We start from the raw sequence: 23,537 nt of genomic DNA on the forward strand, positions 1-23,537 counted from the left end.
GGCTGACACACGGGCTGACATCAGTGTCTCCGCTGCCAACCAATCACAGACTAGGAGAGAGAGGCCAGTATTATCTGGTCCAATTCAGGGACAGTGGTTGGGCTACATCAAGCTGCAGGTGTAAGGGAATTCCCAAATTTTTTTTTTAAACTTTGTGCTAATGCCAACCTACATGCAACGCCTAGTGTGGGTTTGCCAAATGTCATTTATTCTAGTGACGCACAAAAGAGAGAGAGAGAGAGAAAGATGAGCAAGATTTCTGAAATATCTTTAATAGTTACCGCTCTCACTAATTATGAGAAATATGTGGTAGGTTTAACACCTGTGACTGCAGTTATAATTAAATAGTCAGTCTTAGAGGTTATAGGTCAATTTTCATGATGGAATTCCTTCCTCTTCATAAGCAATGGCTATACCTCGCTTGCCCTCTACGGCCTTCACCACAGGAGTCTCTCCCAGCTTCGGCTCCAAGCCTTGCCAACTCCGATTCACCAAAAAAGATGCTGAAAAGTCAAACAGAAAACTTCTTTCAGATTTTCAGTCTGAGAGCTGCACTTTTATGCATCTTTAGGTACTGCCCTGGCTATTTACAAAATGTTCAATGCTCAAAGGAATGTGCAGAAAGTATTTTTTTGCAAACATGCACTAATAAACAATGACTGGTCATCTGAGCAGGTGATTTTGATGAATTACTGTCATCTGCTAACACTTAACCCCAAAACAACAAAAACAAAACAAAACAAAAAAAAAAATAACAGCATCATCAGAGGACAATTTGTAGCAAACAAACAAATGACAAACAGTCATGTCGAAGTACTTGGACAGGGAGAAAATTGTACACCACAATGGGGTTGAAATGAAACAAAATGTGGTTGTAGTTTAGACTTTCATCTTCAATTCACAGGGTTGAACAAAAATGTCAAATTAACTACTTAGCAATTACAGTCATTTTTACACAGTCCATTTTCAGAGTCCATAAGTATTTGAACAAACTATATATAAGAGTTTGCGTTAATACAAATCACATTTACAGTCAGTTTTCTTTCAAAGACGTATTCTGTGACCTGTAAGTGTTCATGTATCATCCCCTGACTTATATAAAAAAAAATGACTGTAAAAATGATGAATTGTATGAACAATAATCCTCATACACTTCAGGAGACTAATGGCCCGGTCACACGGCATACGACGATTCCTGAATTAAGGGAACAAAGTAAAAAAGTCACAAATCGTCGAGAAAAGGTGGATGAATGAGCTTTTGACTTTTCGCATCATCGAACAGCCTACGAATCAAGAGTGCAAAAGGAACGGAAGAGGAACAAAACAAAACCGAAGCTAATGTTGATCTCCACGCTTTAAACGAAATGCGCCTGAAGCCACTGCTGGGGCAGTGTGTGTCTGTATCCTACTCTGCGTTCCAGGACTCTGCGCCAGGACGGAGCTCTGTAACGCCTGCCTCCTGGGGAAGCTGTAAACAGAAGCGCGTGATCCAACAGACTGTGGAGATCTGTGTGCACGTCGGTGGATCCACCTGTTCTGCTTGCTCGTCCAGAACAGAGGGATCATCTCCTTCATCATCAGAATCCTCATTGTCTGGTTCAGACTGACGACGCGCTGTGTGCTCCGTCTTGCTCCAAAAAAAAATTGACACACTAAACATTCATAAGATGCCTCATTTTTACAAAACAAAAAAGGCTGCTGTATCACTATTATTATTACATTACTAAGCCATATATATTGATTTATAACAGAAAACTGCCAAAAGGCAGAATAAAAATAAGTGTAAAGATGATTAAATATATCAGAGCAGTAAACTGACCAGTCCATGTGAATGCCACGCATTGACTTCCTATGTGTGGTTATTTCAACCAGCTGCAGCTGATCACACAACGTGAATTCTGCCTTCCAGAACAGCTCTTATATAATCTTCTGAATCATCTACCTGTTGCGACATGTACATAAGGGCTGGATTGTCATTCCTACACTCATATTGTTATATTTAATAAAAAATAATAAGTGCATGCAGGAGGTGATTATTGCTGCTGCTCGTGCGTTCAAGTACTGTCGGAAATTACACAACTTTTTTGTTGTTTCAAATTCAGCAGTTGCTTGTGGCAGGAGCATTGCTTTTTTATTTTTGGTAAAATAATTCACTGTATCCACACAAAAGATGAATTCTGGCCTATATAAGGTGCCTGAGCCTAGTGAAGCTGACACCCCCCCCCCACATAAATAAAATCCAAGCAAACAGGCTGAGTTTGCCCTGTAATTTCCAACAGTACATGAATGCAGTGGCAGCAGCAGTGCTCACAAACCAGCTTCTGCACTGAAAACATTCAGCTGGTCAAACGAAGTCGAACTAAACGCTAACGTTACAAAAACTAAGCAAATGAGCAATTCCAGTGTTACTCACATTACATTTGAAACAACAGATGCTTGAATAAAGGTGTCTCCTTCTTTTATGACTGGACTGAACATTTGTATTTTTTCATGGTGAATACTAAACACCAGTCTCTACATCCACATAGCACAACATGAGAAAAATGTTTCTTCATTGTCCTTGCTGGGCACATTTTGTCACCGTTACTCACATTACGCAAAAATCACATGGCTTTTTTAAACTTAAGTTTGCTTTCACCTTCTTGTTAAACTACAGAGGACAGAGCAAAATGAGCTATTATAGTTTAAACCTTTATTAATAACCTCTTCAAAAGAACAAACAAATTGGAACAGATGAACTAACATTTGTCTTTATAGACATTAAAAGAATAAAAGTCGTGTTACTCACGTTACATGTTCACCAAGAACACTGCAGTGAAGTGAAGACTGCCGAGTAAGCAATTAGTAACTGTGTGGAAACTGTTGACTAGCCCCCCCCCACGATCATTGATCAGTCTTGTCCATCAACCATGGAAATACAATGTCAATTATTATATGCTATGTGATTTTGCCAACTTCTGATTGGCCCATTCGCCACTTTCTGAGCTGTACCACATGCCGAGTTGACCGCTGGTAGAGCCAAGTACACCTCGCATGCAGCGTAGTGCTAGCAAGTCGAGCTACGCCTTCTATCGATAACGACCAATCAGATAACGCGATACAACGTCTACTTTGGCCCACTTCGAGTTGTGTCATCATGATGACGCCGTATACACAAGGCAGTAAAAACTAAGGCCACAGAAAAAAAACGCTGCTAGCTGCAGCAGCTTCTCGGTCTTCTTTCACAAATGTGTTTAAATACAGTCCATAAAAGTCCCGCTCACAGACTGATTGCCAGAGACAGTACATGTCCACATCAAGTATAACTCCAAACATCTCCACATTTACTCACAGACGGTTCGTTTGCACGCGCATCTCACACGCACATCTCGCAGTCAAAGTAGGAAAGATAAACTATAACAGAACTCAGAGTGCAGACCTGCAGCTCAGCACAAATATAAACTAGAAGATAAATCAGAGTGTACATTCTGTCTGCAGCCAAACTGCACTCTGATTCCTCTGTGAAGAGAACCTGCAGGCTGCGTCCTCACTTTCTCTCTGCCCCCTGCTGCGCGCACGTGACTCTGACATTCCTGCGCCGTCATGACACCACAGGAAGCTCGAGGCAGCCCCGGTGTGAAAGGGGTTTTAGAGATTGTGCTCATGAAGTATTTTGGACCTGTTGGTGCAGTATGACAGTAATAATAAAGAGCTGAAACTTGAGATTGATTTTTCAGTTTTAGTTGTTTGACAAACTCCCAATTTTCTTGTTTACCATATAATAAAACAGTTATAGACTTTTAATTTCGGTGTACCCGTGATTATGCGGACCTGGTCAGGATGGGGCTCACCAAGGCCTTGGCCATCAAAAATCTATAATTGTATATAGTCCTGTACAATAAAGTATCTTTCTGAGTTCCTGATACTCCCTTCGTATCTCTTTCATAACGTCTTCATCAATCGAAAAGGGATCATGTCCCGTGAGATGGACAGGACCATGAAAAATCCTTTCCATCTCCAATATCGTTTCTTGTTCTCTGTCAGATCGTGACTTTTTTTGGGCCACCAAAACTGAGATGCACCAATTGTCTGGAGGAACTTGAAGTGTACCCCATTCTCGTTTCTCCAATGCCTTTCCGATGTAAAATGCTTTGCTGTAGTAAATGGCGTAGTATTCCTGGAGCTGGATCTATCTTTCCATTCATATTCCCATTACCTTAAATCAGGATTTATCAAAACATACCAACAGTACTGCACTGATCATGCCCTGAACACACCACAACCCCACCTCCCCGACAGAGCCCCCAACCTGATTTCCTGCACAGCAGTGAAATTATAATCAGATGCTGACAATTCATTTGAACTTCATTTCTTTAAACATGCATTTTTAATAAAACCTACCTACCTGTTTGTTTGATGTCGCTGGATTGAAATTTGTTACGACATGACACAGATTCAATTTCTCCCACCATACAGGAAATGACATGTATCACCTATTGCATTGTGGGAAAACAACCTGCCACCTATGTCTCAAAGTTAAAACAATAGCTTATTGGCTGCCACCCATATGTTAAAACAATAACTAGTTGGCTGACTGAGTAACTTAGTGGTTCAGTGATGAAGAGAGTGTTACGTTACACTACACGTTACTCACGTTACAGATTTTGAAGCACGTCTGCCCAAAGGCTATGAGGGATTTTTCTGATTTTGTTTCATGAATATAGTAATTCAGGGTGGAAGAGATGAATGTAGGAATATGGCTGTCATATCTACCAGCACTGTCAAACTAGGGAAAAGTTCATTTTTTGTTACTCACGTTACCTAGAAGGACTACCTCATTTTCGTCGCCCAGGCTAAAAAACACAAGGCTTACTTTTGAAATTAATATGTTGTTCTCAATACTCTAAGAAGTATACTAACAGAAAATAGTTATAAATTCTGCATTAAGCTCAGGACTTGTGTAATACAATGAGGAATAAAAACTGTTTTGGACTTGAAACTTATTGTTTTGTTGGGGCAAAAATGAGATGTGCAGCCAAAAACCTAAGGTCGGCTGAACTGGTAGATCCTCGTGTTTCTCATACTTGGGTACCCAAAGGACATAACAAAGTGGTATTTGATGTGATATTTACATTTTGAAATTTCACCTGTCATGTTACCTTTTTGCTGGAATTGCCCAAATGATAAGAAACCGTCAAGAATGACAGCAAAACAAAATACAGACGAATTGAGATTTTCAGCGGCATTCGTTCAAATTTTGCGACAGTTTAAAAATCCTGACAAAGCACCAGCTGCAAGAACGAAGCTGCGCGAAGGTTAAATGATGCCAACGAAAGTCAATGAAAGTCTAGATTTCTTGTTTCATTTGGGCTTCATTGCCCTTTGTTAAGTGCCGTATGACCAAGCCTGAAGATGAGGAGTTTCACTTCCACTGTGAGGGAGTGTCAGTTTGGACATTTTGTCCATGTGGTGTGTTTCTCTGTGCATGACCCCAGAGGGTGGAGAAGGCCAAGAAGATGCCCACGCTTCATCTGGCTCTGGCAGAAAGATGTTTACTTTTGAGAGGTGGTGATGGACCCTGTGTGCCTGGGTGGTTGCCATCCAGTACCCAAGGGGATTGTGTGGTGTCGTGGATGCAGCAAAGCGTGACACCAGCGTATGCTCCCAGACTTAAGTCTGTCCAACTACATAGACCCTCTCAACTTGGAGGAGCTGTATATAAAACAAATCTACAAATATGATTTTGAGACAGGAACAAAGTCAATGACCCATATTACGTCCATGCCAAATCAGAAACGTTTTTGAGATATCGCAATAAATGGATGACGACAACACCCCCCCCCCCCAAAAAAAAATTGAATCACTCAATCCTAAAATAATAAATAAAATCAGCTTGCATTTCCAAAACAAATCCTGTTGCAGATCTAAAAATTTAAATTAGTCTGCAGTCAAACAAACAACAAAGTTTTACAGACCTTAAGAAGCTGTTGCACTTAACTAATTGAAAGGAAGCATGGAACCAACAGACATCCAACACAGCAGAGCAAACAATATTGCAAAATCAGCTGTATCAAAACTATGATGTAAGTATAAACAGTGTGGGATGATAATAAACAGAAAATATAAGGGTTGACCAAGAAAGACGAAAAAATGTCAGGACAGAAAAATCAATGCAATATGGTGTGAAAACAGACAATGCACAACAAAACAAATAGGACGAAACAGAACAGAGAGAAACAGGATTCCATATTGTTGACAGAACTGTAGAAGAGAAAAACAAAAAGAACAAATTGCATGCAGCAAGACCAAACAAAACCAGCACAAACACCTTACAGAAGAAAAGAAGGTTCCAGCCCACAGCCTATGGTTACAGCGTGCTATAGAGAAACAATCATGGAGTGTGGACGATTGGATCAAATTGATTTTCAGTGAACAATTATGAATCTGCACTGACCAGGGAGATGATGCTGGAATTTTAGTCTGGCGCTGTTCTAATGATGCATAGTAAGATGACTGCATAAAGTTAACAGGCAAATTTCTTCATTTATGATGTGAGGTTACATGTCAGGTAAAGGAACAGATTAAAATTATTACCTCAGCAATCAATGCAGAAGTGTACAGTATGATGCATCTTGTCAAAGATCAACAGCTGTTAAAGCTTTTCCACAGGAAATTAATATCAACTAACATCACCAGTACAGTCTGGATCTTAATGGCCAAAATTAAGGAAATTGACCCATGACACAGCCCCATCCTACAACCAGCTATGTGAGAAAGTTGGAACAAGATTTGTGCAGAATATTGCTTTTCATTTCTGAAGTGCAGACCTTGAGGAAGTCAGGCTGTCATTAAAGCCTGAAGAGTACAGGTATTGTGATTCTTTCTCTTATTTTCTTGTCAATCAATCAACAACTTTATTAATCCCACAAGGGGCAATTTTTGTTTGAGGTATGTTTCATGAAGACAGAATGTTCAGCTGTTGAACAAAATTTGTTTCATGTCATATCTGCAATTTGTTTGCTTCAAATTAAGAAAGCTGGTTGAACATCCTCTCCATGTGGTGATTCCACCATTTCTTCAGGATGTTGGACTTGAAAAGATGCTAATCACTGACTTTACCAGCTGAGGTAACCCGTCCATGTCTTATCTAAAGCAGAACTTTAACACTGACTCTTACGTACCGGCTGAGTTGGCGGTGGCCACAGTGAGCGTCTGGTTTCTAAGGACCAGTGAGGAACTATGTGAAGACTCTTCAGCATCACTGTTCACCAAGTGATGGCTTCTCAGAGCTCCTGTGATTAATGACACGTCTGTCTCTTCAAAGTCCTCCAGCTCAGCCCAAGGAACATGACTTTGCCCACCTGGAAATCATATTTGGTTTACAGATGTACAAAACATTTGGCCTTTCTTCATCTATTTAGAAAATTAGGGAATGCTTACGCTATACAATGACCAACAGCATATATGTTTTAATTAAAAAAAAAAAATAATAATAATTTCAGTCCAGTCTAACCTGGCAGGAGATGACGGAAGTCTGTGATGTAGTCCCCTGACCACTCCCTGTTCTTGTTGCAGGCAATCTCCATTTCAAACGGCGTTACTATAGGTCTGTAGAACTCACTAGAGTCCAACAGGGAGTTCTCAGGACATGCAATTAACACAAAAATGTCAAGTTCAAGAAAGTTGGCGAGTTTGGCCACATTCAGTTTCCCCATGGCAAACAGGTAGCTCTTCTTTCCAGCTCTGCTGATGGTCTCTTTCAACTGCTGGATAATGGCGAGGTAGTCAGCTACGCCCAGTGTGCCGACCAGGATGCCCACCACATCGGCGTCTTTGGCTCGTTCTATAGCATAATTTCGTTTCATCAGTGCCCGGTTGATACTTGCAGACTCTGTCCTTCCGACCATGGTTATGGGGTCAAAAGAACAAAAGGAGCAGCGATTCCATGTCATCATGAAGTTTGTCAGTGTTGCTCCCTCTTGGCCAATGTAAAAGATGCTGTAATGAGTAATACTTAAACCACTTTTCAAGGCGCATCGTCTTCCAAACAGGCAGAGAACCTGGCTGAGGTCTTGGTCTGACGAACAGGTGGGGGTGTGCTGTTTTATCGTCTCTCCATGACTGTAACACTGCTCTCCTTCCACTACAATTTCTGAGGCCACAAGGTTTGGATACTCTGGAGACAGAAGTGCCAGCAGGTCATCTGAGGAGATCAAAAAAGTAAGTTTCATTAACAAACCTCTGTCAAACTGAGATCTGAAGTGGCAATATTTCATCTCTTTATATTATTTATTATTATATTAATATATTATCTTTATTATTATATTAACAGAGATCATATTTGGTCAATATGACTTAATGGAGTAATACAGCTGCATTCACATCATTGTGGTAAATCCTCTTATTATTGTGTGTGCAGCTCATTGTAAGAGTTTTGCAGAGGAAAAACTGTATTGTAGGTGTGTCACAATACTCAACTAATGACAGTTGAGATTTTATCTGAATTAGTGTAAAATGCCACAAGATGGCCACTGAACAGCACCACTGTGTACAATAATTTCAAATCTGCAGAGCGAAGTTTTTATGAGATGAGATCCTGTCATTTGCACACAAAAAAAACAAACAAAAAACAAAACTTAAAATGTACAAAATATTGAAGGTGGTCTGACTTAACATGTCATGTGACATAAATAAAAACAACTTCACCAGGTTTCTCTATTTTTGTTTTAATGAATTTGTGAATGCTAGGGGTGGCCATACAAGCTTTTGAGTGTGTCTATCCATTTTCAATAACTTTGTATATAAAATCCAGTGTCCAATTTATCTAAAAAACAATATGCTTGACTCCTCAATTGTTTCACATGAACTGCTTTTTGTTTATACTAAGTCAATGTCCTGGTCTGCACTTTACCAAATGTGTATCAATGAAACTCACAAAGACCACAATGACCCATGGGATCTGAATTATAAAAATAATCTTAAAAATGAAAATGTGCCAGTTTACATGATAAGTCTATATTTATTTATTTATATTTTAAAAATTATATCACATAACATGTTCAACTTCACGTACTTTCATGGAGTTATCAGCAGACTGTGAGTAAACTCAGCAGCATGCGCCTGTTAAAAAAAAAAAAACCCAAGCTGATTAGCACCAGATAAAGTTGCTTCTAAAAGCAGTTTCTCCACTGAAGATGAAGTGGGAGTGGAAGGTTTGGCCTGGCTGTAGTAGTGCTGCTGTGTAAATGTTGCCAGTGTAAATATATGGACAGGTGCATCAAAAAAAAAAAAACAACAAAAAAAAACAAAAACCAAAAGAAAAGAAAAAAGAATGTTATGAAAAGGTAAAACTTTTTGTCAGTTTTTTTTTCAGAAAGTGAAAATTTTATGTATTCTAGACTCATTACACATAAATTAAAAAGTTTCAAGAATTTTTTTCTTTAACGCTGATCATTACAGCCTGTTGCTTCAATAAATAGATTAACTGTATCTCAAAATATTAGAGTATTTCATAAGATAAAAATAAATACAGGAATGTCAAACCTCTGGAAAAGTATGTTCACTGTAGCGCATGGCCTCGATTCGCCCAAATTAAATAAATACATTAATGCTGTCTCAACAAAAACCTGAGGTTTGGAACTGAGGACAGAGACTGTGTTTTCACTCCCAGCTGAGAAATTCCTGTGCCATCTGGAGATCTGTGGATAAGCTCTTGGAGACCCCCCTTTGGGCCTCAACACTGTGCTTCACAGCAAAAACAGAACTGTAACTCAAAGTTCTTCAAAGGGAGCCCTTGCCTTTTTATCAGTTAAATTTCGGTCACTATGAATTACATGACATTATAATGGCTTCACGTCAGAATATGAAATTTCCCAGGCCCGAAGAACCCACCTTAATGGCCTCACGCCAAGGCCAGAACCCCTCAAGACTGCAGGAAGACCCCTTCCATGATAAGGCATGGCCATAAACTTTGAGTCTGGACAACCAGCTTTTATCTTCAGGTCTAAGTAAAGGAAAAGACCTTTGCTTAAAATAAAAAGAATTGCATCAGTATTCTCTTATTCATATATAAAACTTCTAGTGTTGTCTGTGTTGCTGATTCAAGCAAATGCTTTGCATGTATTCCATTTAATTGACATGCGTTCCTTGTAACTGATGTGTGGCAAATGTGATGTTTCTGACTCATTCATGTTTTAATAGTGGAATATTCTTTAACCAAGTGGTGTGTGTAGGAGGTGTTTAAGCCTTTAATAACATTATATTCATCCCAAAATGTGTTAGAACAAATAGTATACCAAAACAGTTCATGTGTTTAAACAGTTGAATCATTTTTGTCTGCCCTTCTGAACACATGAAGTTTCTGTGAGATTACACACCCTAAATGGGTGGAGTTTAGTGACGTCAGTCCCCCTTTAAAAGTTAGAACAGAGTTTCTTCTCTGTCTTGTAACTCTCTTGGAGCGCTCTGCAACTCTCTTCCTTTCTTTGAAACGCTTAATTATTTTTGGGTCAACAAGGCCCCATGCTAAGCTAAGCTAAAGCTACCACATGGCATTCATTCATTGCTTTATTCTTGTTTCAGTTTTGAGAATTTTAACCTGACACCTTAAGTTGCGTCAACTCTTTCAAAGTTTTAAGAGAACTTCCAATCTGAACTCTTCAAAATAATAGCGAATTGACAGAAAAGCGACTGTCCTTTTCTGTAATTTTCCAACGCTTTTAAAGTTTGAACTTTTTTCCTAAATTCACTAAGACTTTTAATCTGGCTCCAACAAACATTTTAAAAGCTACCAGAACCCATTTTCAACAAACGCCTTCCACCTCTGGGGTCCAAGCAAGCTTACAACCTGACTGCAAGCAGTCATCCTGTTGGTAAAACCAGCCGACACAAGCCTTTGGGATCACCCGGGGAGACCACTGAGTTAATCCCTGACCCAAGTGAGCTCACGTTGCAAAGGGCATCAACACACTGACGGACGGACAACCATCTCTTCAACGGATCAGCTAAGTGACCCAGTTAAAGGTTCCAGAAAAAGGATTTTGTTGTCAATGGATGCAAAGTGGCTTCTTTTTAAACATATTCATATGTTTAATAATTTTCTTAAAATTAAGTGGCTTCAAATTTCATCACTAAAATCTAATCAGATTTATTTACTAAAAGTCTTTAAGCTTCATCTCTCTTTCTTTCACGTCTCATGAGTTAAGCAAATTGTGTCCATAAATGAACTTATTTAATCACTGTCCACAAAAATGCCAGTAAACTGTTCATTTCTTGTGCAATTGTAAATAAATTGTAAGTATTTCTGATGTGGTTCATTTGGTGTTCAGAAGGAAACCTTTGGTCAATCGTATCGTAGAATTCAGACTTTCAGACCTGAGACTGATTAATTAAATTGAGACTGATAAATTAATGAATGTTTAAATTAAAGTACCTATGCTTTAAATAGGTGGTGCCCCCAAGGATTAGATTTATCCTAATTAAATAATAATTATTAAACCCTACAATTGTTAATTATTTTGGTGTCCCTTTAAATGAGGACTAGGCCAATCTAATTCAATTTGGGAGTTTAGCAATACTTTCACTACATTAAATTGGTGCCCGTGTGAGGTGCCGTTCATTCCAAATGGCACCTCATTTCCTAGACCTGTCTGTGCCTAGTAGCTGTTGATGGACTGAGGCTGGAGTCAGTGCATCAACAGCTACCAGACACAGACGGGTCTAGGATGAGTCCACTCTACCCTGACGGTGTGTGTCAAGGTAGAGTGTTCCGAAGGAGGTGGACCATTTCTCCAGGTCTACTGGTCTTCTGTCAAAGACATACATCACAGGTCGAAAAAGATGCATTGTCATCCCTGTTGCCTGTGCATCTTTTCTGACCGCACTTTTCCCTTCCAGTTAACTTTCCATGAATATGCTTTGACAAACAAACAGCACCTTCAGCAATGACCTTCTGTGGATTATGCTCCTTGTGAATGGCATCAATGATTGTCTTATGGACAAGTGTCAAGTCAGCAGTCTTTCACATTGTGGTACTGAACCAGACAGATATTCATAGTATTAACACTTCTGATATAGTGACTTACTCAAAACTGAAATGAAATAGTCTCATATTTTGAGATATTTTGAGAGTTTTTCTTCTATTTTTTGAAGCTGTAGGCCGTAATTATCAAAAATAAATGCGTAAAACATTTTCGTTTATATTCGATGAGTCTACAATCCATAAAATTTTCACTTTCTGAAACAGCTGACATAAAATATTGAACTTTTTCAACGATATTCTAATTGAGATGCACCAGTATGCATGTGAGCCATAGTAGTGTGGCATCACAAACACAACACATCTGGTAGAAAACAAGCTATTTTATCTAACTATAGTCACTGAGCTTGTACAAATAATGATTTTTAAGTTGATTCATCAGTAAATCAGGAAGGTTGAACTAGCATTTCCTCATAAATGTATAGACCCCGTGCACTTGACATCATGAAATAATGTGTTATTGTTTATCAGCCATTTAGGTTGGTGAGATTTACTCTGGTTGGCTTTGGTCCATGATGGAAAATGTTAATGGACTGCATATAGTGCTTTTCCATCTGCATCAAACGCTCAAAGCACTTTAGAATTATGCTTCACATTCACCCATTCACACACACCGATGTCAGGGTGCTCATGCAAGGCACTCACTACACACCGGGAGCAACTAATGATGATTAGCAAATCAATCTCAATCTTCAACCTCCTAGCTCAAAGGGTACATGGTGGTTTCATGTTCAGCATTTGGTCGTACCGATCACCATGGCCAAAAGAAAGACATTCTGTAGCACAGGTTTCCATCAGACCAAGAAAGATGAGTGAAATAATGAACAATTTAACAGGAGAACTGGGAGACAACTTCAGCAAGTAGAATAATTAGCCAACCAAACACTTCTCCTGAAGGTAAACTATTTAAGGTATTTTTGCATAAATACAACACTATTGAGGAGGCATATTTCTTGGTTATACACCTCAGGCAAGTCTGATCTCATATCTGTTTTGCCAACAAGTACAGCAGCCGAAGCATTAATGGAGTCTATACCGGCCTAATCCCATTTCAGACAAGAGGCTTTATGAGCTAACTTACTAATAGCATGGACGTAGTTGACATTGCAGAGGATGACGATGTGACGTTGTGTGTCAGGGTAGAGTGTTCTGAAGGAGGTGCAACATTTCTCCAGGTCCACTGCTCTTCTCTCAAAAACGTACATCACAGGCAACCTTTTGGATGGGCTGAGGCAAGCGTTGCCGTAGTGCACGATGCAGTCAGCTCCGACATGTTCTGCAGCTACCTCATCTACACAGCAGCTGCCATGAAAAAGTATATATATATATACACATATACATATATATATATATATATATATATATATATATATATATATATATATATACACACACATATACATACATATATATATATATATATACATACATACACACAGACACACACAGACACACACACGTTAACCAAAACGTAATAAGCAGACAAAGCTTGTACCTCACGCTCTCACTTTAACTTATGCTTTAATAAAACGCAACATGCATTCTGATCTTTAACAAACATCTGTGTTTTCACAATATTATTGGCCTGGCAGCCCACCAGGTCAGATATTTTTAATAACACAGACAAAAAATTGTGATAAATATCCGTTAATTTGGAGAACAATCATTTTAGTGCATCTGCAGTGCTTTGACTGTGGCTTTCCCTCGCACATATTAACATAAGTGGCATAACTGTTTTCAGGAAGTGATCTGACAGGGCACTAATAGGATTATTATTTTTACTTACCAACATCTGACAGTAGCATATTAAAAACTCTCGATAAACAGCTGCCATCGAATTTCAAAGTGAGAGTTTTCAATACAGGGCATCAAATGTCAAAACCTGACATCTACAGTACATCCACAAAGTATTCACGGAGCTTCACTTTTTCTACATTTATGTTATGTTACAGCCTTAACCCAAAATGGAATAAATTAAATTTTTCCCCTCAAAATTCTACTCACAACATAAATGACAGAGACTGCAAGGGTTGTGATTGGTCACTTTTACATTGTCACTCCTTCCTCTCCCATCATATTTTAATACAGGGTGAACCTCAGCCCCCCCCCAAACCAAACCCATAAAAATTGTAATAAACCCTACAAAGATCCAGATCCTTGGTTGACCAAGACATGCTGGGGGAAGACGACTGGAACACTAGTCTTCCCCAACATGTCTTGAGGGATAGTGCCTCTGCAGATAGTGGCATGGAGATGATGAAACAGAGTGATCCTAGTCTTTGGGTATTCTTTAATATGCTTGTGTGATTTTTTTTTTTTTTTTGTATGTTACATACCCTTTCATTAGTAAAAGCGATAAAAAAAAAAAAAAAAAAAGGATCAAGCTTTGCTAGACTATGGTAGGATTACACAAATAATGAACACATCACTTTACTTTAGCTTTTCCATTTCTGAGTAACTCACATTTTTCCACACTATGCACCTTGCAATTTGAGTTTTTTATACTTCACAAGTTAATGTGACACCAAAGCACATTATAATGTAGTTTAGAGTTGTAACTGATGTTTAGTTTTTAAACAATCAACTGCTGAATCATTTATATGAAAATAAAAAATATCAGACAATAGTAATATAATTAAACCATCTTAAATTCATAAAATTTTTAATTTTAGAAGCAAGAACTTGAGCAATTATTTAAATAGTTTGTTGAATTTCTAAATTCCTGACATTTTGCTATTGTATGAATAATTTGTTAAACATCAGATGTGCTAAAGTTTATAACTGATTCCTCACTTACTGAAACAGAGATGAACAATAATATCAAGGGGCTCCAAAATCTATTCCCCTTTTCAAAACATGAAAAAGTAACTTACTGAATAAAACATTATAACATATTCTCAGATTAAAATTGCTTTACCTGCCATACATAAATACATTTTCACTTCACAGAATTTAGACTATTTTGGATGAAGACCCCAAAACATATGAATAAATACTGTAATAGTGTCATATTAAACCAACTAAAATCTCCAAATTCACACAGGATTTCTCGCCGCCCCCCGGGTGTATTACCTGCCATATGACGTGTCCCCCAATATAAACACTTTGGCTTTGGTTTTGCTCTCGAGCTCTGCTGCTATTGCAATAGAATCCACCAACAATTCGTCAGGAAACTGCAGAGCAACCTGTGGATTAAAAAAAAAAAGACATGGGTAACAAATCAAAGTGTATCCTGGTCATCACTTAGTCATAAGGACATTATGCTGTAATTTACATTCAGTGTTTGCTTATTTATAAGCAGGATATATCAAAAAGACAGATGTCAGCGCAGTTACGCAGAAAGAGAGGCCTCGAGTCAAGGAAGTGGGAAACTCATTTTCAGGCATGATTGAAGCCAGGATTATTAACATTTTAATAATGACTTTTATAGAGTTCTGTGCTACCTGTACTTTCAAGAAACTCTTCCCACACGCACTTCAATGCAGTTAAAAGGGATAAACAGAACAGAAACACTTTAGGGCTTTGGTGGAGCGCCCTCTAATTATTCAACAGTTTATCATTGACATTTTAACAACTAGCTACAGAATTTTACTTGCTAATCACCAAAAAGACTTCAGCTGTTGACATGACAGAGTGAATGTTATTTCTGTGCCTTTTCAAACTGATGCTGAGTGACGAAGTCACAGGTGGCATCTATGTGATATAATTTTTCCAGTTCTTCTAAAGGAGAGTTTGTCTTCATTGGAACTTGGACCACGCGTTGAATAACCGCCTCTGAGCTGCTGCTAAATGCATGAGCCATGGTGGTGCTCATGCACACGATGAACAATGCCTGCAAAAGTAAAAGATGAGTTAACTTGCAGGTCACAAACCCAAAGAAAGAGAGAGAGAGAAAAAAAATAAATAATTGGACAACAGGAAAAGCTTGGGTTTTAGCTTGACACAGAACTGAACCGTTACATTATTAAGGTTACACAGTTACACATAACAGCATCCTTTGGGAACCCGTAGTGTGTCCTAAAAATTTGCCATAATTCAGGAAAGCCGCAAAAACACCTTTCTGTGGATGTACATCAGTGTCCTTTGTGCATTGTCATTTCCTGTGGTGCTGGGGTTCTACAGATTATGTCACATTTCCACAGAGGTCTGCACTGAAGCGAAGGATTTTCCCAGTTTATAGACATACTGTGTATCTCAGATTTGAGTCATGTTTGCTGTGGTCGAAAAGCATGACGTTATATTTCGTCACTGTTCATATGCCAGGACATCAAACAACTCTGCTGTACCTCCTCGCTGAGTTTTATTTTTTGATCAATTTATTCATTATTAAAATTCCATTGTATAAAATAGACACAATAACATAAACAGATAACACAATAAAGCAACTCGCACTCATTTCCATTATGGGCCTGAGATATACACACACACACACATATATATATAATGTCTTTTCTTCAAGACATGGAGCTGTGCTGCATGTCCACTTGTGCATTATTGACAATACAGCTTTCAGAAGCCCACAATAAACCACTGGACAGCCACAACAAAAGTAGAAGGCAAAGCTCTCCACCTGCTCACCGCTCAGTCTTGAACATGCACAAAACTTTCTGACGAACTTGGCGGACATCAGCTGACATGAAAGTCATTTTGCGCTTCACAAAATGAACGTTATTCATAAAAATCACAGCACACAGCCCTGTTCATTCAGTATCTGTTGGCCAAACATGGTGTCATCTGTGCATTCCTTCAGCATCCTCCAGCCTCGCTGCCCCTTCTATACTTGTTGGGAACATGCTTCATACTTCATGTCAACTTTGGCGTCCTGTGGGCTTCCACTGAGTGTGCTTTGTACAACCTTGGCATGTGCTGTGCATTCCTTCAGGGTCCTGTGACATCCTCCTCGATTTTCTGGTCGCACAAGGGACGCAAAATGGACTCTGTCCCTCATAGAAGTCTGTGCTTTCTGAGCCACAGTCTATTTATAGATTTTGGTCCATATGAACACGACAACATCACACAGTCAATCAGTCAACCTTAGTACTCTGGCTTAGCTTTGTGATGACTTATTTTTATCATGTGATTTCAACATAAAAGCTGAACATGTAAGCTTGCCATCACACATCAAAGTAAGGTACAGGACCTAAGCTTTCAGAAAATATATGGTAAAAAATTCCAAATTTTGAGGTTCCGGTCCATGGACTAATACAACTTCTCCGATCTCAGCACCCAGTAATATGCTTTCTCCAAGTCCTCAATAGGACCAAGGTGGTTCAGAAAAGGCAGTGGCAATCTGTACGTAGCTGTATTTGTTTTGTGAAAATCTATATGTACATAGCATCTCTCTCATTGGCCAATATAGGTCACATGATTATGAGGCTACAGTTGTGTTAAAAGTAACAGCCATGTGTTTAAAAAAGTCAGTAAAGCTCAAAATCCTTATAATAGCTTTTATTTCCATACACACAAATGCATTGGGAATGCTGCACATTCTATTTCAAATCAAAACATGAAGAAAATTTTACCAAATTTGTTATTACTTCATAGAAAGTGAAGAAAATGGAATATTAGGCTGTTCAAAAGAATAACAGTCTGCACGTTTTACAAACTGAAACATTTATTGTATGAACTGAAAAATGCTTCAAGATTGAACTTTCACTGATTCACTGAACTAATATTTAGTTGTATAACCACCGTTTCTGAGAACTGCTTCATTTCTGTATTGCATGGAGTCAACCAACTTCTGGCATCTGTGAGCAGAAATTCCAGTCCTGGACGAGTGGACTACATTCCACAGTTCCTCTGCCTGCCTTGGCTTTGCCTCAGAAACAGTATTTTTGATGTCACCTCCCAAGTTTTATAATGGATTATGGTCCGGGGATTGGGCTGGACACTGTGTAATGTTAATCTTGTTGGTCTGGAACCAAGATGCTGCTCACTTGCTGGTGTGTTTGGAGTCGTCATCTTGTTGAAACACCTGTTTCAAGGGGATTTTCTCTTTGGCATAAGACAACATGACGTCTTCAAGTATTTTGATGTACTGGTCGCTGTCCAGCACACTGCGCTGACCGCTGTGCACTGCACCTCAGCTGATGAACACGCAATGCATGTGTGTGCAGGCGCTCACGTCCTCATGAGGACCGGCCAGTGTCTGACCGCGCGGCACAGCCAGCTGGACAGGCTCATGTCACTGTCTGATTACTTTGCTGTGGACCTGACTGTGCATGCAAGGTGTTACATTACAGACACATACATCAGAGAGATAATGGACAGAAAATAATAATACATACATTAAATTAAAATCACAGAACAAAGCAACAGAGAGTGAGCCTTTTTTCTGTGACCTGACGAGGTCCGCAGACAAAGGTGGGCGTGTCCCTGCGACATGCAGCTGTTCAGATATCTGTGCTCACAAGTCACAGCTGGGGAACACCTGCACTGCAACGCTGGTGAATATTGTGCCATGGAGGAAATCACCACGAGGCACGTGTCACTGCAGGATTTTCCCACATTGTAATAACTAAAACACATATCACATTTGCAACGCAGTCACCAGCGGAACACTGCGCGCTGAACATGCAATGCTGGCTGATGTATTCATGACACGGGAGCCAATTCCTCATGAGACGGGAGCCAGGCTGATGTCTTCATGAGGGGAGCGCATCAGGTAATTCATGTCAAAAATAAAAGGGTGAACATTAATCCATGTCATTTCATTACTTCCTGATGTATGACTAGGCGGAGTCTAAGTCCGCGCTTTATCACAGGTATTAAGTATTACAAATTGTGGTGTTTTTAAAAAATATTTTTCTCCGCTACTGTGTGCGCGACTTTCCACGTGCTTGCACTGTATTCTTGCACGCGAACACGAGCGTGCACGATACCGTCGTCGCAGTATCGTGCACGCCTGTACGACCGCATGTCCCTCCCGACAGCAGGTGGAATGTTTTGTGGTTCCCCATTTCGTTTTTGGTTCACGTATTTTCTTACGGTTTCTGTGTCTTTCACCCAACGTCGCGTTATGTGTGAAGGGGCCCTAAACTGTGACTTAATTCTGTGATTTACTGCTTTTGTTAAAGATGATGACTGTGTTTGAGATTTTAGTCTTTATTTATTTAGTTTTCATGCATTCGTTTTGGTTTCCTGACAATTTATTTCTCTGAATCCAATTTATTTAACTTATTTTGCAATAAAGTTACAATCGCTGAAGATGCAGGGTTTTCGCTATGCTTATGCTCTCCAGAACCATTTTACTGAAAAAAAGTCTACAGGACCTAAATGACATGGTCATTAATGTCGGCGACATGAAACACATTATTTTCATGAATACCTTTAATAAACACATATGTATCATTTAAGTCTATCATTTTGATAAAGATGATGACAGTATTTTATTTTTTTTATTTATTTTTCATATGTTTGCTTCGTTTTTGTGAACCTGGGAATGCATGGTTTGCATGACTTGACCTCTGAACTTACCCAGCAGCCCCTGTGGTGCTTAAACTCGAAACTGACTCATTTATGGTGAAAAATAACATCCTGCCTGTGAACCAGATTTTGGTCCGCACACAGAAAGGGTAAACTCGGTACAGAACAAACGTTTTTCACCGCACGCACAGATAGAAAATATACAAATGTGGTACGGGAGCAATCTCCATACGTGACACAAGAACACCTTCATTGCAGTGTGTATCCTTTGTAGTTTCATAAAGTACTATAATAAGCGGCTGGACCATATCTTGATTCCCCTTCCCAAATAAATGAATTATGAAATCATTGTAATGCCGCAGCGGTGAAGTCTACAACTCCAATTTCATATCTCCTTTGATTCTTAGAGATTGTGGCGTTGTGATGGACATTTATTCTTTTATAAACTACAATAAAACCTCCATAAGCCAAACCTCAAACACAATCAACACAAAAACTTCTGAAACTACAATTATACAACCCCTGGCAATAATAATGGAATCACTGGCCTTGGAGGATGTTCATTCAGTTGTTTTATTTTGTAGAAAAAAAGCAGATCACAGACATGACACAAAACTAAAGTCATTTCAAATGGCAACTTTCTGGCTTTAAGAAACACTATAAGAAATCAAGAAAAAAAAATTGTGGCAGTCAGTAACGGTTACTTTTTTAGATCAAGCAGGGGGAAAAAAAAAATATGGACTCACTCAATTCTGAGGAATAAATTATGGAATCACCCTGTAAATTTTCATCCCCCAAACTAACACCTGCATCAAATCAGATCTGATCGTTAGTCTGCATCTAAAAAGGAGTGATCACACCTTGGAGAGCTGTTGCACCAAGTGGACTGACATGAATCATGGCTCCAAAATGAGAGATGTCAATTGAAACAAAGGAGAGGATTATCAAACTCTTAAAAGAGGGTAAATCATCACGCAATGTTGCAAAAGATGTTGGTTGTTCACAGTCAGCTGTGTCTAAACTCTGGACCAAATACAAACAACATGGGAAGGTTGTTAAAGGCAAACATACTGGTAGACCAAGGAAGACATCAAAGCACCAAGACAAAAATCTTAAAGCAATATGTCTCAAAAATCGAAAATGCACAACAAAACAAATGAGGAATGAATGGGAGGAAACTGGAGTCAACGTCTGTGACCGAACTGTAAGAAACCATCTAAAGGAAATGGGATTTACATACAGAGAAGCTAAACGAAAGCCATCATTAACACCTAAACAGAAAAAAACAAGGTTACAATGGGCTAAGGAAAAGCAACCGTGGACTGTGGATGACTGGATGAAAGTTATATTCAGTGATGAATCTCGAATCTGCATTGGGCAAGGTGATGATGCTGGAACTTTTGTTTGGTGCCGTTCCAATGAGATTTATAAAGATGACTGCCTGAAGAGAACATGTAAATTTCCACAGTCATTGATGATATGGGGCTGCATGTCAGCTAAAGGCACTGGGGAGATGGCTGTTATTACATCATCAATAAATGCACAAGTTTACGTTGATATTTTGGACACTTTTCTTATCCCATCAATTGAAAGGATGTTTGGGGATGATGAAATCATTTTTCAAGATGATAATGCATCTTGCCATAGAGCAAAAATTGTGAAAACATTCCTTGCAAAAAGACACATAGGGTCAATGTCATGGCCTGCAAATAGTCTTGATCTTAATCTAATTGAAAATCTTTGGTGGAAGTTGAAGAAAATGGTCCATGACAAGGCTCCAACCTGCAAAGCTGATCTGGCAACAGCAATCACAGAAAGTTGGAGCCAGATTGATGAAGAGTACTGTTTGTCACTCATTAAGTCCATGCCTCAGAGACTGCAAGCTGTTATAAAAGCCAGAGGTGGTGCAACAAAGTACTGTGTTGGAGCATTCTTTTGTTTTTCATGATTCCATAATTTTTTCCTCAGAATTGAGTGATTCCATATTTTTCCCTCTGCTTGGTCTAAAAAAGTAACCGTTACTGACTGCCACAATTTTTTTTCCTGATTTCTTATAGTGTTTCTTAAAGCCAGAAAGTTGCCATTTGAAATGACTTTAGTTTTGTGTCATATCTGTGATCTGCTTTTTTTCTACGAAACTAAACAACTGAATGAACATCCTCCGAGGCCGGTGATTCCATAATTTTTGCCAGGGGTTGTAGTACAGTCATTTGCCCAGTTCCGGATCACTGCTGTAGTTTTTGCGCTGCCGTTTCTCGTAATCAGCACGAATAAGCTAATACTTGGTATCAATGGAAAGGTTGATGTTTTGTCTACAAACGACCACATGCTCGACCGGATCCAGCCGTCCTTGTGATCAGCAGAGGAATCAAAACATCCCGGTGTCTGCGGTGTGCGCGCCTTTTCTGACTCACTCATTCCTGCAAGTTTTAAAGTAACGATCTCTAAAACGTTGCAAAGGTGAGTTAGCCATTCGGTGTTTTTGGTTCTAGAGAGGGAAAATACTTACTTGGGTAGAAAACGTCAGTGTGTTATGTCTTGCTGTTTAATTGCTGCGCGCATTTATCTCCGAAGCGAAAATTTGCCGGATGCAGATCAATGAAGCAGCAGCCTCCTGTCTGTAGCTGTGAGTCATGTGGACTTTGAGGATCATCTCAAAATCACGAATGGGCATGAATGTGGGGGCTTTTACTTTTTAATTTGGGAGAAATCTCACCTCCACACTTCATTTTTTTGCTCGTAAAAACGTATAACAGCGCCTTTCGAAACTAAGTAAATTCTCATTTAATAAGTATAATTTCTATCATTTTGTGTTTAAAACACATTCTCGGGCACAGTGTGTATCATTCTGTATTAGAAGGGGTCCAGCCAGATGCCAGGAATGACCCCAAAGTGACAGTGTCGTGATCCGGAACCGGGCAAAGTGATCCATTTCTGGCGAATGTTTGCGCCACACATAATGTGGCTTCACACCAAGTAGAAGCGCTACTCCACCCAGACTTTTTCAGCTAAATAACACCCAAATACCCAATACAACAATACACAATTAAAGGACATTCAACTGCATTATGGCTCCGTATAGCCGGACTTTAAAAAAGGTGATCCGGAACTGGGCAACCGTCTGTACTACGGCGCATGACATTACACAAGTGTTTGGTCACTTCAACTGCTATAGCTACCAACACGTGGGAGGTATTTTTTTACAGCATCACTCGCGTCAGTAACACTTTTTCCAATTCGGTATTTACGTCGAAAACGAAATGTTACGTTTAATGCTTTCATCAGCCACGCATTCAGAGACCAGTCATCAAGAAGAAACGGGTCGATTGATTCGAAACACTTAAACATTAGCCTTTGCTAAGTTACATCATCATCATACACAATTATCATCACTTACGTGGTTCTGTTCTCTAGAGTAGCTGCTAGTTCGTTTCCAGATGTTTAATATTCGCCGTTATTATATATATATATATTAATGGTAAACAGTCAACTCAAGCTAGCAAGCGTTGAAACCCGACAACTGAAACTTCGAATGTGTTCGAGACGCGTCAAGTTGGCTTCTTCTTCTTCGTGTTTAATGGCGGTGGGCAACCAGCTTCTATGGAGCATTACCGCCACCAACTGGACTGCAGTGTTGGTCAGGAGGCTAGCATCCCCAACCAAATTACAAAAAAAACAAAAAACAGCCGTCGACTCATACCTTGTGTAGTAATCCTGTATTCCGTCAAGTTGGCTGAGTCACGTGATGCCTAAACCTTAAGCCTCATTTGAATTAGTTCTCATTTTGTAACGCTAGAGGGCAACCTATCGTTTCTTTTCGATTAAGTATTTGCTTTTTTCAGTTATTACTCATTTTATCTTTGTCATTTAAAGAAAAACTGATGCACAGTCTCTGCGATATGCGTGTGTTGGATTCTAGAGGGTTTTGGGCCAGTGTTACATTTAAAAATAAATCTTTAAACTCAAAAGTTCAAATTCTTTCCTTTCATAAATTGTTGTAAATTTAACGAACCAATAGGTTCATTTGTTTCAACGTTTCTAAAAGCTCCACAACAAAATGCTGTCGTCATTGTACGTTCTGAGAATTTCAAAATAA

General features: G+C 39.2%; 1 protein-coding gene across 1 annotated transcript; it reads right to left on the bottom strand.

Moving 5' to 3' along the window:
• Positions 1-252: 252 nt before the first annotated feature.
• On the bottom strand, positions 253-22,995 carry dph2 (diphthamide biosynthesis 2). The gene is made up of 7 exons (XM_034165441.1): positions 22,839-22,995; positions 15,669-15,848; positions 15,089-15,201; positions 13,098-13,318; positions 7,493-8,182; positions 7,161-7,340; positions 253-503 (listed from the first exon to the last, which is right to left on the bottom strand). Exons 2-7 carry the CDS (start codon positions 15,828-15,830, stop codon positions 376-378), a joined length of 1,494 nt encoding a protein of 497 aa, XP_034021332.1. The 5' UTR covers positions 15,831-15,848; positions 22,839-22,995; the 3' UTR covers positions 253-375.
• Positions 22,996-23,537: the final 542 nt, after the last annotated feature.

The sequence above is a fragment of the Thalassophryne amazonica genome, unplaced genomic scaffold (assembly GCF_902500255.1).
Source record: "Thalassophryne amazonica unplaced genomic scaffold, fThaAma1.1, whole genome shotgun sequence".
NCBI classification, from domain to species: Eukaryota; Metazoa; Chordata; class Actinopteri; order Batrachoidiformes; family Batrachoididae; genus Thalassophryne; species Thalassophryne amazonica.